At 51.4% G+C, this 15,884-nt stretch overlaps 5 protein-coding genes across 5 annotated transcripts; 3 read left to right on the forward strand and 2 right to left on the reverse strand.

The window, feature by feature from the left end:
* Window positions 1–148: 148 nt before the first annotated feature.
* Window positions 149–2,905, reverse strand: MIND_00506800 (Phosphoribosylformylglycinamidine cyclo-ligase; the record flags this gene model as incomplete). The annotated part of the gene is made up of 10 exons (XM_037361861.1): window positions 149–753; window positions 801–1,004; window positions 1,052–1,317; window positions 1,366–1,546; window positions 1,593–1,731; window positions 1,776–1,927; window positions 1,974–2,219; window positions 2,267–2,554; window positions 2,601–2,667; window positions 2,714–2,905. 10 exons carry the CDS (start codon window positions 2,903–2,905, stop codon window positions 149–151), a joined length of 2,340 nt encoding a protein of 779 aa, XP_037222153.1.
* A 266-nt stretch (window positions 2,906–3,171) lies between these two features.
* On the forward strand, window positions 3,172–6,423 carry MIND_00506900 (Apolipoprotein n-acyltransferase; the record flags this gene model as incomplete). The annotated part of the gene is made up of 3 exons (XM_037361862.1): window positions 3,172–3,210; window positions 3,271–4,035; window positions 4,084–6,423. 3 exons carry the CDS (start codon window positions 3,172–3,174, stop codon window positions 6,421–6,423), a joined length of 3,144 nt encoding a protein of 1,047 aa, XP_037222154.1.
* Window positions 6,424–6,616: 193 nt separating this feature from the next.
* MIND_00507000 (Apolipoprotein n-acyltransferase) lies at window positions 6,617–8,400 on the forward strand (the record flags this gene model as incomplete). The annotated part of the gene is made up of 2 exons (XM_037361863.1): window positions 6,617–7,706; window positions 7,754–8,400. The coding sequence occupies 2 exons, from the start codon at window positions 6,617–6,619 to the stop codon at window positions 8,398–8,400; spliced, it is 1,737 nt and encodes a 578-aa protein (XP_037222155.1).
* Window positions 8,401–8,503: 103 nt separating this feature from the next.
* MIND_00507100 (RING-type domain-containing protein) lies at window positions 8,504–9,968 on the reverse strand (the record flags this gene model as incomplete). Its single annotated transcript, XM_037361864.1, has 9 exons — window positions 8,504–8,768; window positions 8,813–8,896; window positions 8,947–9,031; window positions 9,089–9,372; window positions 9,423–9,573; window positions 9,621–9,714; window positions 9,761–9,769; window positions 9,816–9,854; window positions 9,903–9,968. 9 exons carry the CDS (start codon window positions 9,966–9,968, stop codon window positions 8,504–8,506), a joined length of 1,077 nt encoding a protein of 358 aa, XP_037222156.1.
* Window positions 9,969–10,477: 509 nt separating this feature from the next.
* On the forward strand, window positions 10,478–15,882 carry MIND_00507200 (P-loop containing nucleoside triphosphate hydrolase protein; the record flags this gene model as incomplete). Its single annotated transcript, XM_037361865.1, has 20 exons — window positions 10,478–10,774; window positions 10,827–11,078; window positions 11,125–11,166; window positions 11,214–11,442; window positions 11,488–11,672; window positions 11,710–11,849; window positions 11,900–11,995; window positions 12,048–12,229; window positions 12,282–12,378; window positions 12,423–12,865; window positions 12,914–12,988; window positions 13,033–13,304; window positions 13,357–13,376; window positions 13,421–13,898; window positions 13,943–14,599; window positions 14,646–14,809; window positions 14,859–15,170; window positions 15,216–15,270; window positions 15,321–15,608; window positions 15,661–15,882. 20 exons carry the CDS (start codon window positions 10,478–10,480, stop codon window positions 15,880–15,882), a joined length of 4,506 nt encoding a protein of 1,501 aa, XP_037222157.1.
* Window positions 15,883–15,884: the final 2 nt, after the last annotated feature.

Consider the following 15,884-nt stretch of genomic DNA (forward strand, 5'->3'; position numbering starts at 1 on the left):
TCATTCTCTGCCACACTATCAAAAACTACCATACTAACGACTAAGTACAAGTACTACTCCCTCCCCTCAGTGTCTTTCCTTCCTGTTGCTCCTGCTCTCTGTCATGTCAGGCCCTCTATGCTGTACTTGTCATATACCTACCACAATCTCAAGACCACCTCTCGAGATTCCGCATTTCCACGCCGGGCTTGGCAACGACCTCGCCGATCTTGAACACCTTGGCGCTGCCGTTCCGCTCCAACGCATCAAGCGCAACATCGACGTCCTTGTGACTGACAATGCAGACCAGCCCCAGGCCGTTGTTGAATGTCCGCGCCATTTCCAGCGGTGCAACTCCACCGCGCTCCATGAGGAACCGAAACACTGGCGGAAGTTGCCATGTTGCAGCATCGACAACACATCCCAAATCAGGCGGGAGAACCCTTGGTATGTTCTCGATGAACCCGCCACCAGTGATGTGGGCCATGCCCTTTAACAGCCCTGCTTTTGCAGCAGGTAACACTTGTTTGACATAGATCCGTGTCGGCTCGAGAAGCGCGCGGCCCAGCGTCATTTGTTCATCCCAAGGACATGGCGCGGAGTACGCCAGACCTGTTCGTGAGATGATTTTGCGGACGAGGGAGAAGCCATTCGAGTGCAGTCCAGACGACTCGATTCCGAGCACGATGTCCCCCGCCATGATGTTGCGCTTCGGCAGGATCGACAATCGCTCAACGGCACCGACAGCAAAGCCGGCGAGGTCGTAGTCCCCTGCTGTATTTTGAGAGAGTTTGGGTGGAGAAAATGGCGAAAGCACTGACCTTCTTGATACATTCCGGGCATTTCAGCAGTCTCTCCGCCAATGAGAGCGCATCCCGCTTGTCGGCATCCCTCCGCGATTCCTTTCACTACTTGGGAAGCAACAGAGACATCAAGCTTGCTGCACCCGTAATAATCCAGGAAATACAACGGCTCGGCGCCTTGCACAAGTAGATCGTTGACCGACATGGCCACAAGGTCAATGCCTCAAAACTTGTGTCAAAAACAAAACAATCGGGGGACCATAACTCACCAACACAATCGTGGATGCCGACATCAACAGCGACCCGCAATTTGGTCCCAACTCCATCTGTTCCACTGACCAGGACTGGATCAAGATACCCGGCAGCGTGCAGGTCGAAGACGCCTCCAAAGCCACCGATTTCACCATCAGCACCGGGCCGGCGAGTAGAGCGGACATAGGGCTTGATCGTTTCGACGAGAAGGTTCCCAGCGTCGACCGAAACACCTGCTTGCGCATAAGTTAAACCTGTCTGCTCGGTCGGTGGTTTTAATGCTCTATATAGCAAGTTGGAACGAAACGGCTGGTGGTTGAAGTAGACATACCGATGACCAATGTCTCGTCGGTATGTTTTGCCTTCAAATGAGATTTTGTCCACAGCTGCATAAGCTATGTCCAATGCCTCCTGCAAGGTCAAAGCATGAGCAGATACTGCTAATACGCGACCGCCGGCGGTGAGAACTTGGCCTTCAGAGGACGAAGTGCCTGCATGGAAAACAACGGCATCTGTAGATGATGAGAAAAGAATGAACACTGATAACTGGGAACGCACTTGTAGGCACAGCAGTCAAGTCAATGACTTTGCCCTTTTGATACGACCCTGGATATCCAGCAGACGCAAGAACTACCGAGACCGCATAACCTGGTCGGATCGTCAATTTGACAGAGTCAAGACGGTGCTCTGCACAGGCCTATCATTGTACTTAGTTTGGAATCACACTGATAAGAGACTAACCAAAAGGATAGCAGCCAGATCACAGTCTTCAGATAGTAGCAACATTAATGCTTCAGTCTCGGGATCTCCGAAACGAACGTTGTACTCCAACACCTTTGGGCCATCTACTGTCAGCATAAACCCAGTGAACAACATTCCGACGAATGGAAAACCTATTTTCGGTGAATATATTTGTCATTGTCGATCTCTAACACGAACCGTCTCGTCTCATGCCATCGATTGTCGGCTGAAGAGCTTCTGAGAGAATTTGTTGTGTAATTGCGGGAGTGGCTACGGGTGCAGGGGCATAAGCACCCATTCCGCCGGTGTTTGGTCCTATATCTCCATCACCAATTCGTTTGTGATCCTGAGCTGCAGGCAAAGGAAATATCGAGTATCCGTCTGAAAATGCTAGCACTGAGACCTCAGAACCGATTAATAGCTCTTCAATCACAACTTGATCTCCTACGGCACTTGTCAGTCCACGAGGCGATTAGATAGGTTTCTCATACCTGCACTTCCAAACAAACTGTCAACCATTAGCTCTTTCAGCCCTTTTACTGCCTCTTCGATGGTCTCCGGAATCAGAACGCCTTTGCCTGCAGCAAGCCCATCTGCCTTGAGAACAACTGGATGACCGCACGTCTTGACGTAATCGACTGCAGCGTCGAATTGCGATGAAGAGAAAACTTTGTATTTGGCAGTTGGTATGGAATGGCGGGCCATAAAGTCCTTGGAAAACGCCTTAGAGCCCTCCATTCGGGCTGCGAGTGCACTTGGACCGAAGACGGGTATTCCGACTGTGGCACATGATGGAGGAGGATAAGATCGCTTGCATGCTCAAACCTTTGCGAAAATGGGTCTCGACCCCATCGACGAGCGGCTGCTCCGGTCCGGGAACGAGCAGAGTTACCTGGTGGTTTGTTGAGGCTAAAAATGAAAGCAGGATGCAGTCGAACCTGATTTTCGAGGGCGAAAGCAACAAGAGCAGGAAAATCGGATGGATTGAGCGATATGTTGGACGTTTTTGGGAGCTGGGATGTGCCACCATTGCCTGGACAGACATAGACGTGTTTTACAAGCGATGAATGGGAAAGTTTCCAAGCGAGGGCGTGTTCTCTCCCGCCGCTGCCAAGAAGCAGAATCCGCATCGCGATAGTCGAGATCAAGGGAAGAAAACGTCGATTGGCGTGTATTTCATTTCATGCAGCCTGGGTGTCTCCACTCATAGCTTGGTTTACTGCTTTTACCTTGGTGGGGCGTATTTTATGCTCATTCTCATGTTGGCACGCATTTATTGCAGAGAGTCAAGAAATCGGGATATGGTGGCCGTGTTCAACACGTGCAAAGGTCAGAGGCTGCCTTCTTCGTCGACGTGCCCTAATCCAGCCCCCCATCTATTCCCTTTACGACCTTAATGGTTTTCTTCGCCGTGGAGGCAGAGCCTTTTGAGGAGGTACTTGGCACCAACGCTTCAACTCCGCAGTCGTATTAACTGAATATTCTTTTCTCATAGTCGCAAGGACGACGAGCGCAGGCGTCTCAAGCTGAACTCCAGTCATTCTACAAGGAGGCCCAAAAGGGAGATCTCGAGCGGAAACTCTCCAAACGAAATTCGAACTCGAATTCACTCTGGTCGCGCAAATCGACCAAGCGGAGTTCTGCCCAACCTCAGCAATCCCAGCCGCCTCCGCCTGTTCCCGGTCCCTCCAGACGGAATACTGCTCCCCTAACCTCCGCATCTGCCACTTCACTTGCTCGTCCGCCACCGAGTATAAGTGAACATGGGAGCGAATGGTCGGACTCCGTGGTCTCGTTGCCACTTTCGAGGTCAATTATCCCCGACCAGTTGCGAGAATTGCCATCCTGGTACCGCGACAGCGCTCATTACACTACTCGATATGCCATGCACAATCCTGTGGGCCCCAAATGGTACAAAAACCACCACCTAATTCCCTCTTCTTCGGGCACACGTCCGTTGGGGCGCCCACCATCAGTGTTTTCACCCTCCTTTCCTCCCATGCCCTCCGGTGACCGCGGAGATGATTCTCGTGGAATGAGCCGTTCGCCTTCTAAATCACCACTCCCTACACCCAATTCATCTCAAAGTGGGGTCGCAGACGACCCAGCCAACATGCCCCGGTCAAGAAAGACTTCACAAACAGCCCATGACAATGTCGATTTGATGGATGGCTCAGATCCTTGGGGAACTGCTTGGCATCATGAGTCCCCGTACGATGTTGGGAAGAGCAATACGAGCAGTCCAGTGTCTTTTGACGAGGTACGTGGCCGTTACAAAACATTACAATGTCCTAAAAATCTATTCCAGAGTCCTCAGGCTACCCGCTCGCGCACATCCAGCGTCACCGTCCAAAACCGACGCAAGACAGTCACTCCCTCCCCATTATCACAGTCAACTTCTGCAGTCCATCTACAGGCGCCAGACCCGGGACGCCCGACCCGAAAGCTAAGTAAACGGCGGACTGTTGGAATTTTCGGGCGGCATACGGCCTCTGCGCCAGCCAGTCCCGTTGAGGGACTTGACTCTCGTGTCGCCTCCCCGGTTCAGAAGGGTGTGGCTCCTTCCATAATTTCCACCGAGACGAAGAAAGGCAGAAGAGGCAGTGTCTTGGGTAGAATCGCAAAACGGTTCAGCCTGATGAAGAAACCTACTGTTGTCGCTCCGGTGATGGAAGTGGTCCGGCAACCCTCGCCGCAAAAGCGGCAACCCAGTCCAGAAAAAGTCTTTTCTCCGGAGCCAACCAATACCTCACCTGTATCCCCTCCCTTCCATCAAGAGACCTCTCTCGTGGTTGTACCCCCTCCAGAGCCACAAATATCTACACCTCAGGTCGAGGACGATAGATCCTCAATTTCTCTGGACGCAACATATCGAATGGGTAAACTCATGGTTGCAAACCCAGACCCGGGCTCTGCAGAGAGCACTCCGATTCCACGCGAAATGCAACTACCTTCGGAAACAAATCATTTCCGAGAGGAGACCGCAGATACCTTGGCATCAACTCCCGAGTTGGATGCACCAAGAACACAATCCCCGTTCATATTGCCGCAGTCTCCCTCATTAAAATCAGTGAACACAGCACCAACGCCGGGTTTGGTGGCGTCTCCGCCAAGTTTGATAGAATCACCGGCCCCTGCGCCGTATTCCCCAGAACCGGCGTCATCCCCATCACTGAGTTCATTGGGTCGACCGTTATCCGGCCCTCTATTACCCCCCATAACTCCAGTCGACCACCAGATTCTGCTTCCTCATCGTTCGGAGAGCCCACCGCCACCCACGCCTCTGCCTAAAAGCCCCTTCCCTTCGTTACCCATTGATATTCCGGTAGCGCGCCAATCTTCTCCGACGAAAGCCAGCCCCACCAAAGCCAGCCCCACCAAAGCCAGTCCCACCAAAGCCAGTCCCATCAAACTATCTTCGTCGCCGGAAAAATCTTCGCGGTCATTCAACAACGATCATCGATTTGAGCGACCTATTTCTACTATCAGGCAAACAGTCGAATTACCGCCTGTTGTCGCCTCCTCCTCCTCAAGTCGCCGGGTACCTCCTCCATCCTTGGATAGTGCCGAGAAAACTCGACCGCCTTCGCCGAAGCTTCCAGCTGTGCCATTTCCTGTTGACTATGGGCCTCAACCCACACCTCGACCGGAAAGTATGGTCAGGTCGCATATGACCGCTGCAGACATCTCGCCTCTCTCTACTTCTTCCATGCTCGCTAATCCACCTACGCCCTACAATCCGGATACTCAAATTCCGGATGACACCGAATCTATACCTCCACCAGTCCCTTCCAAACACAAGTCGCGTGACCCCTCGCCAGGCCAAGTTGCTGTGACTGGCAGAGAGACGGAGACGTTCAGACTCGTGCGTAGTGCATCTGGAACTGTCTATGCCTCCACTGAGACCATCCGGGCTGCTGGAGAACAATGGGAAGTTATCGAGTCGTCCAAAAGCAAGGAGAAGCGGCGGAAAGGGGAAAAGGAGCCCGAGCCCGAGCGGAAGGGTCGAAGTGAGCGAAAACGGCACTCGCAAGACGCTGCTGGGTCGAATTCGCAGACGTTCCCGAGATCTGGCAGTAATAGTCGTGCCCCTATTCCTGAAGGTCTCGTTCGGGAAGAGTCTCCTCGCAAACGCGATGCTAAAGACCGCAAAATGAAGTTGGACAAGCCCCAGCCTGCTCCGCCGACTCCAAGCCGCAACCTGGACCGCAACCCTTCCAACTCCGCTCGGCCTATATCCGAGATTCCCGCCGCAGATATGACCCAAATGCGAGCACGTGAGGCATATGACATGGATCGGTTGTGGAAAGCGCGAAGCGTTGGCGGAATTGAACCAAGTAATTTTGTGGTCCCTCCGCCGTTACCATCGAAGGACAAGGTCGTTGATGTGCAGCAGCTTGGTGTTCATGGCTCCAGTCACACTGCTTTTGTTATGTCTGCTCCGTTCCACCAGCCCCCACCAATCTATCATTCGATGCCGCCTCCGCCAGCTCCGATGGCTTATGCGAACGGTGCTCACCGCGCCTCTACATCGCTTCCACCGCTGTCTAATCCGCTTCCAGAACCTCCGAGGGAATCATCTTACTCACCTGCCCCACTCTCCACCGACTATTGGGGCAAGCATGCTAACGCTACCACCGCCCACTGACCACATCAAGTATACCATGCATTATTCATGTATAACACCGGACTATTTGCATATCATAGACATTTATTTGGATACTGTTGTGTTGGGCTAATGAGACTGTAGTTGTTGCAGCGCTATGAATAGGCGGATCACGTGCGATGAACCTTGTTTGAGTGTGTGGACGCAAAGGCTGACTTGCGCGTGTTCTTCCACCATGGATCTCCGCAGCCTCATGCAAAAGCGGCCCAAAACCTTTTATCTGACGGTTTCGTCGCTGTCTGCGGCTTTTGGCCTTGGGCTATCCCCTTCCTTGGGGCCGCTCAGTGTTTTGATCGCAATTCTGCTCTTATATGCTCCCATTCTGTACCACAGATTCAGACAGCATCGCATTGCCAACATATTCATGCTATGGCTCAGCCTCGCGCTCTTTGGCTCCGTCGGGAGGCTGAGCCCAACATTGACTGCTCTTTCAACTGCGGGCCCTTCAATCGCAGTGTTGTTGGGTTTAAACTGCGTCACATCTGCCTTGTCGATATCGGCCATATTTGCTGACATCTTTATACGTTCACGTACTGGATGGTCGCAAACGACGTTGTTCCCGGCGATTTGGACGACCCTCTGGGCAGCGACGGCTTACTCGCCTCTGGGCCGCCTGTCTGCATGGAGTCCTATCTTATCAACTGGCTCGTATGCTTGGATGGCGCCCTGGGTAGGCATGCTTGGGATTGACTGGGTAGCTGCTTCCTGGGCAGTTGTGATTTCCCGGAATATAGGTGCCTGGTTCATGGGGCAGCCTGATTCTGAGTTGGAGCTCGAAAGAGAGCATGTCAACTCAAAATCACGCTCGACTTTGGCGTCGACTTGGACGCTTTTGGGGGTGCTAACAGCCTTGACCATCCCGTCATACATCATTTCGAATGTTCCTCATTCAGTTAGCCCATCGGAGAGCACGACTCCCCTGGTTGTGGGCTGTGCGTTGCCCTCACCAGCTTTTTCCAGGTACAATGTTACCTCGTTTGGCCTGGACGAGTACATCCACGCAAGCAAAACAATGGATCCCGCCAGAATCATACTGTGGCCAGAAGGCGCAGTCTCTTTCAAGGACGAAAACGAGAAGACTGAAGCATTCGAGAGAATCGCTTTCGAGATCGGCAGGGCTGGCACCTATTGGGCGGTGTCGTTTGACGAAAAAATTCGTGACCCTTCCAATCCCAAGAAAAGAATTCAGCGCACAGGACTAGCGATCATATCTAACCAAACCGCGACACCACATGTAGAATACTATAAACGCTCTCTTGTTCCCAGTATGTACCATTTTCTGTCCGATCAACTTCTCACAAGCCGTGCACAGTCGCGGAGTCGTTTAGGTTTATTCCCGGCACAGCTCCGCCGCCTTTGTTTGAACTCCAACTTCCAGTTCCAAAGGGCGTTTCGAAAGCAACATGGGGAAAGCGCCCTATCGACCTTACGGCGTCGATTTGCATGGACTTCACGATGCCGTCCGTCTTTGACACGTTGCCCTCCCGCCCTACCCTCATTCTGGCGCCAGGAAACACCTGGGACCGCGCCATCGGCAGCAGGATGTGGGAAGAGGTCAAGCAACGCGCAAACGAAGTCGGGAGCATCGCGCTATGGTGTGATGGCGGCGAGGGGGGCATGAGCGGAGTGGTAGGGGGCGGCTACAACGACATTTACCAGATGGGCGAAGGCTCCTGGATCAGGACCATCGGTCTGCCCCATCCATACGACACAACACCCACATTTTATGCTCGCTTTGGCGGGTTCCCTGCGTTGCTGCTTGGCTGGGCTTTAGTTGGTGCAGCGATTCTGCCATGGTCGCTTGCTCTGTTGCATTACAAGAAGTCGCATCCGCACAGGCTTTCTCTCCAAGCCGCAGCCTGGGTTCACAGCCGAATAACAGGTCAAACTGCTCGGATTGAACAACCTGTTGAGCCTACGAATAGCGCTATTCGGGAAGCTCGTCTCATCGAAGTGTGAATGTCTTTTGTGAAAAATGTACTCTTGTATTACAGTGTTCCTTCAATTCAATTACTCTACGACTAACGAAACAGCATGGACCAGTTCAGATATATATGACGTCTCAATCAAGGTCATCTTCCCATCCGCCGGGAATATTATTTGGTCCTCTGTCCGAGCTCGCTCGCCGACGAGGGTTGCGACTCCCGCTTTGGCCACCGCGACTGCCCGAGGCTGAGGAACTGCCACCTGTGACATTGCCGAAAAGCGACTGAAACAACATTCCGCCAGGGTTGGTGGGGGTGGTAGGACTACGACGACTGGGGCTTCCCCCGTTGTTGGGGGGCGGAGGAGGTCCGTGATGTTCAGGTTGGGGAATGAGTGCATGTCTACAAACATGAGACGGATAAAGAATCGCGGAGATCGCACTTACCGACACACGGGACATGTTCCACTAGATTTTAACCAGGGGAGAATACATGGCTCGTGGAAGGAGTGGTGAGCGGTGCAAGGAAGACTGGGAGAATATGAGACATTTGAACTCGACAGAAAGAGAAGTGACCCCACGTCACGACAATTTGCTCGTCGGGATCTTCCGTTTCAAGCTTGAATTGTTCTTGACAGATAGCACAATCTTTCTCCAACATTGGTGCTGTTGATGATAAATAAGTCCTCAACACTCAACACGAGGAGAGCGAAAAATACGCACACCCTAGCTCGAGAACTTGGCGCGGAAGCTTCTCGATAATGTCTTCAGTCGCTGGAACAGGTCGGGTTGCATTATTCGAGCTTTCCATGAGCTGAGTGATGATTTCATCGAGTGCAGCTTGATTGAAGACATAGTCCCCCATCCTTCCTGATTGTGCGTCTCCACCTTGTGCGAACATATCCGCCAACGGATCGCGCCCGCCGAGTAAGGCCATCAGGTAGCGCGCCATGAGTGACCCATTGATACCACCGCCCATTCCTTCCGAAGGTCGACGTTGCAAGAAACTGGACAAATATTATTAGTGTTGCACGATATCACAATCCGTTTGTTTTACTCTGCCATTGTAGGTTGATCTGGATCTTCTCCAGTGCCGTCTGAAGCAACTCTTATTGTCCTGCCCGTATTGCCGTTGCGGAATTCGAATGTTCTGGTAGATCGAGTGCGTGGACTTGACGGAGCAGGGTTGGTTGCACCTTGTAGCGCGTCTGAGGCCGTATTGAGTTGAGGAATCTTATCGTAATGCATGACGAACACAAAAACGCTTCAAGTCCAATAGGCATCTCGTCGCCAGTCATAGCAGGACCAATCCGGGAGAATTCGCGAGGGTCGTCAGTGGGATTCTCCATCTGGGAGCGAGGTTACGGAATATCAGAGGGACGAGCATTGACCGACTTTCTCAACCTGGATGAAATAAGCTTGTGGTCAAACAAGCTATGGTAACACGCACAAACGACCCATGACAAGAGGCACAGACTGGGTCAGGAACCTGGAGCCATTAGGCGCAGCTACAGAGCGGGACGGATAAGTAGAATACCATTAGAGGACGCATTTCCGCGTTGCATTCATGACAATACCACATTGGCTCGCGACGAGAAGACATGGTGGCGGGAATAGGACAAGGGAATCGATGATGTGACAGGTGTGTGGAGGTGTGGGCGTAGATGGGGGTGAGTGATATTGCAATTGGGTGTTCAGTGGCGGCAAAGGGCTGAAGCAGTGGAACAGAACGAAGGAGGAATGAATCGATGACGCTCGCCTAAGCCACGAGTAAGCACTGTGACGTGACCGAGTTCTGGTGCCTTCCAAAGCGACAACCATCATCCAAAACTCAACCAAGTACAAACTTTGGATGGTGAGCTTCGTTCCTTTACTTCCTACTAGGATGATCTTTTCTGTTTCCTATTATCCGAATTTCTTTTGAAGAAAACATTGGGTTTTACTGACCTGTTCTATTTTCTCCCATTCATATGCTCCGAACCCCAAATAACCTGTTTTCCAGACTTCAACTCGAGGGGAAAGTACCGGGTGGGAGATATTGTAGTACAAGTTATTGCATGTATGCCGTGAATTGGACGTGTTCCCGTCGTTCGCGACTTCTTTCCTCCCATAATGAAGTCGGGGGATGTTGTTTCGGTCGTCGTTGTGGGCCTTGCCCTCATTGTAGATGTAGCAACGCGACTGCGAGGATCTAAACACCCTCTACCAGTCTGGTCTCCCCTGCGCAATTTTCTCACCCTCCACGACTTGGACGAGACTATTGGAGAACCCACACACCGTTCCTTCCTCACATCTGCCGCATTGGTTCTCCTTCCTCTTTTCCAGTCCACATTACTTCTTGGCTGTTTTGTAACAGCTCTAGTGTCCGGTCAACCTTACATAGAATGGTTTCTTCTGTCTCTTGTTTGGGTACGTGAACTCTAACTCGATATTATCACTTGTCGCTGAGCTGCTGCAACAGGGCTATACCTCCCTGAGGCTCGCATTAGAACCACCCATTACTCCCCCATACCTTTCCGTCGCGTTCGCGTTCATACAAGCTGCTGCTCCATTAATCGAGTTAACACTTGATGCCGTCGACACTGGAGGCACACCTAGAGCTATCCTTTTCAATGTCTTGCGGGCTATCCTTCCAACTATCTTCCTCTTCGTTCTTGGAACACTTCCCATGCAAAGCGTTGCAGCTGCGCAAAACATCGCCAAACCAACTGATGTAACTCTCTTCTTCCATAAGCTGTCTGCGACTGACGAGACAACAGGCGCCTTCGGTCACAATGTCGTGTCCAGAGGACAATGTTACCGTGCGCCGACCCCATATTCTCTTGTCCCATCTGACAATCGTTTCTAGTTGTGGCAATGGGCAACGTTCTCTTTTGTTGAACCAATATTTCATCAGGCCAACAAGGCAACCCTCAATGATACAGACGTCTGGAGTCTCTCCCCTTACTTCAAGCACAAGAACCTGTTCAACAAATACCTCAAATACCGTGCTAATCACCCCACCCACTCGCTCATCCGATTCTTGCTTGCCTCGAATTCCTTGGATTTGATCCTGGATGTTGTTCTCGAGTTCTGGAGTATGGTTATCTCCTGCAGTTGATTAGCTCTAACTTGAATCCAAGGTGCGGTCGTGGGGTTTGTGCCGGCTTATGCTCTCCAAGAAATTCTGTCAGAATTGGCAACTCCAAGCCCCGAATCGCGGAGTAGAGCTTATTACTGGACCCTCGTCACCTTTCTCGCACACCTGTCATTTGCACAGAAGGACTTGATAAAGGGTTGGCATACGCGTAGGTGTTATGAGAGGCAAGTTCGCGTTGTTTTGTGAATCCTATGCTGATCTCCAGTATAGGACGCGTGGTCAATTGTTTTGTGCACTACACTACAAGTCTTTAGTTCGACAAGACATGAGCGGGAAAGTTACCACGAAAGATGGAGAGGAAACTGAAAATGCTGCGAATCTTGGTAAAATCGTCAATCTGATGCAGTTCGTCTCCTTCCAAATCTGGCGGGACGGAACTCTTACGTGGACTTGAGGGGTGATTCTTACGCCGTCGCGCAACGTTTTTGGGAGTTTTCTGCCCTCTTTGCTTCGCCTGTGCGCTTGGTTATCGCACTTGTTTTCCTCTACAAGTATGATGCTTCCCTTGTGATGGTCTTACAAATATCTAACCACATTTCTCAGCATCCTTGGTTGGAGTGCCTTGTCTGGCGTTGTTGTCGTGTTATTGGCCTATGTGGTCAATTATCCGCTGGCTCGTTACAACATATACATCACCCGAGAAAGCTGGAAATCTCGGGACCTACGCATGGAGCGCGTGAATGAACTTCTCCAGAACATCCGTTTCCTCAAATTCTTTGGCTGGGGTTTGTTCTCTCGTTACGCTTTGCTCCATCGGACTCACCGCCTGACAAACAGAATATCAGTGGTCAAGCACGGCCGGTAAAGCTCGAGAGACAGAGCTCGGATGGCGGGTCAAAGAAAACGCTGTTGACACAATTATTTCCTTTATCTGGTACGTGTTGGCTTTGATCCAGCTTCTTTTGACCAAAGACTCAGGACTTGGATTCCGTCGGCCACAGCGCTCTCGTCCTTCCTCTGCTATACGCTCATCGCAGGCGAACGCCTAACTGTTTCAAAAGCATTCACATCGTTGGCACTATTCTCTCAATTGCAAGAGCCCATGACTGCGCTTCCCGGCCAATTCTTTGCGATGCTGCATGCCTATGTGTCGATGCAGCGAATAGAGGCCTTCTTGACTGAAGACGAGGTGCCCAAGTGGGCTTCTACACTTACCAACGGGGCTGAACAGCGTGCTCAAAGCACGGATATTGGGTTCGAATCTGGCGTATTTGAGTGGCAAGTGCCCTCCGAATCCTCTCTTAATTCTGCTCGGTTTCAACTTGGACCACTAAACATCAGTTTTCCCCGTGGAAAATTAACGCTCGTCAGCGGAGCCACAGGTTCTGGTAAAACTGCATTGCTGTCAGCACTGCTTGGAGGTAAGTTCTTACCTGGCCAATCGTGAATCCATGTTGAAGTTTAAACAGAAATGCATTGCGTGGATGGGCAAGTCTATCTTAACAAATCCGGGCATCAAGTTGCCTATTGCGCTCAAAACCCGTGTAAGAAACTGGTAGTGGCTGATTCCACCCCTAATTGGCCACAGGGTTGGAACATGCGACGATTCGCGATAACATTGTTTTTGGTGCCTCGTTCGGGTTTGACGAAGCTCGATATCAGGCGGTCATAGAAGCGTGTGCTCTCCTCCCTGACCTCAAGATTTTCGATGCTGGCGATATGACTGGCAAGTTTAGCATGATGTCCGTTGCTTGTCAACGCTTACCAACGTTCATAGAAATCGGAGAACGCGGCGTCACTTTATCCGGAGGACAACGTGCCAGGATTGCATTAGCGCGGAGTCTTTACTCCCAAGCGAAGGTACAAAACTCGAGAAAATGATGTTGACTTGTTGCTCAAAAATGCCCTTCAGTGTATTCTTCTTGATGATCCGTTCGTTCTCATCTTTCTTTGAGCCAATTGCTGAATATAAGTAGCTTGGCAGCTGTGGACATGCATACGGCCACCCATATAGTCGAGAACTGTTTGACAGGATTTTTTGCTCAAGATCGGACGATCATTCTAGTTACACACCATATCAGCCTCTGTCTGCCGGTGGCCCACTACATCGTTGAATTGGCCGAAGGACAAGTTTTACGCCAAGGGACTATCAAAAGCTTCGAGCAAACCGGCATCCTGCAAAAGGTGGTCGAAACCGAAGACCAACCCTTCGTGGAAGAAGAGAAGGAGGTGTCTATCCCAGCTGAAAACGAGGCCGATGCAATTTTGCCAAAAGTTGTCGAGCCAGTCAAGCGGGTCCGCACCGATGGGAAGCTGATTGAAGCAGAAGCACGGGCAGAGGGGCGAGTCTCTTTGAGGACATACCTCACTTATATCCGTGCCGCGGGCCTTTTCTCTTGGATTTTCACGCTGCTTTTGATGCTCCTGATCCGTGGGATCAATATTACTAATCAAGTATGATTTGGCTTTTTTTTCTGGCTCAAATTGAAATATTTTAGGTTTTCTTGGCTGAATGGGGCGAGGCATACCAAGAAGATGTTATCGTCAGCTTGTTCAACAAACTCCACGCGCAAACTCTCCCCTGGGACGGCCTGCCTTCTCCCAATGTAAACGTACGGCCCTGGCTGATGATTTACCTTGAAATATCGCTGCTCGGGGCATTTTCGGTATTCGTATATATCGGTCTCGGCTACTACGCGAGTCTTCAGGCATCGCGATCCCTCTTTCTCTCCCTGCTGCGTCGCTTGACTCGTGCGCCAGCCCGTTTTTTCGACGTTACCCCAATCGGGCGGATTCTCAACCGTTTCACCACCGACATCAACGTTATTGACGGGGCCCTCCAAAATTCTGCCAGGAGCTGTCTTTCTGGAGTCCTGAACTTTATCGCTTCCTTTTGCGTTATCCTCTTTGTCATCCCCCGTTTCGCCCCGTTTGCGTTGTTCATCGCTTGGCTCTACATCCGCTTGGCTCCACGCTTCGTAAGGGCCTCGAGAGATTTGCGCCGCTTAGAGTCCATCTCGCTGAGCCCGGCTTTTGCTGGTTTTGATGAGCTCCTGCGAGGTATAACGCATGTTCGGGCGTTTGGGATGGAACAGCGGTACCAGGACCGTTTCTACGCGAGAGTAGACAAGTTCCAGTCCTTTGATCACGTCTATGTGGGTCCTGTTATACTAAATGTTTTTTTTGCTCAAAACTGTACAGTGGCTCGTCAGCGGATGGTTACGATGGCGCTATGACTGTCTTGGCTCGCTGGTCGTGTTCGCAACGACGTTGTTTGCATTATGGGCTCGTGTGTCGAATGGTTTGGCAGCCATCGTCATTGTCCAGGCGGGAATATTTGCTGAAGCTAGTCGACAGCTTGTGCGGTATGTATGGAACTCTCCTTCAAATTCATTGTTAATATCCGCTTTCCAGAGTTGCAGCACAGCTTGAGCTCGACTTCAATAGCGTTGAGCGTGTCATTGAGTACCTTGACATTCCTCAAGAAGCACCCGCAGTTGTCAAGGAAAGCAGACCGCCGGCTTACTGGCCATCGAGCAGCGGGAGCCTTGTTGTGGAGAACCTGGAGGTCCGATATGCGCCGGATTTACCGTCGGTTCTGCGGCAACTATCCTTCACCATCCGTCCCTCCGAGAAGATCGGAGTCGTGGGACGGACCGGCTCGGGCAAGTCCACGCTGGCGTTGTCGCTTCTTCGAATGGTGGAGCCTGTAGGAGGGAGAATATTGTATGTGTCATTTCTTGGAGGTTCAAATTGGCTTACCACTCGCAGCGTTGACGGCGTTGACATCTCCACAATTGGGTTGGAAGATTTACGGACTAAAATCGTCAGTATATTGCACTGTTCGACTGAATCAAGGCACTGATGCATTTGTAGACCATCGTCAGTCAGGATGTCTCGCTGTTTTCTGGGACAATACGCAGCAACTTGGACCCTCTTGGGCAGAGTACTGATGAAGAATGCGTGGAGGTGTTGGAGCGGTGTCATCTCACGACGCTATTGAAGCACAAAGAGTCGAGCATTCTCGATATGCCGGTCAGTGCCGGGTCTTTGAGTGCCGGAGAGCGGCAGTTGGTCGCGTTGTCGAGGGCTATTCTAAGGAGGACGAATATCATCATCATGGATGAAGCGACGAGCCAGATTGATTCACACTTAGATGACCAGGTTTGTCGTTCTTACCCTGTTGCCTGTGCTATTGATCGAGTCCCTGCTACAGATCCAGAAGACGATCCGGGAAGAGCTATCTGGCGCTATTGTTATTACCATCGCACATAGACTCAAGACCATCATCGACTACGACCGCATTCTGGTTTTGCATGACGGCGAGCTGGCGGAGTTTGGCACGCCTAGAGAGTTGCTGCGTAGACAGGGTGGTATTTTGCGGGAGATGTGCAGGAAGAGTCCGGACTGGCCATTGTTTGCCGCGATAGCTACTTAGCC

Source organism: Mycena indigotica (genome assembly GCF_014461135.1).
Source record: "Mycena indigotica strain 171206Taipei chromosome Unknown Mind.scaff0004, whole genome shotgun sequence".
Taxonomy (NCBI): Eukaryota; Fungi; Basidiomycota; class Agaricomycetes; order Agaricales; family Mycenaceae; genus Mycena; species Mycena indigotica.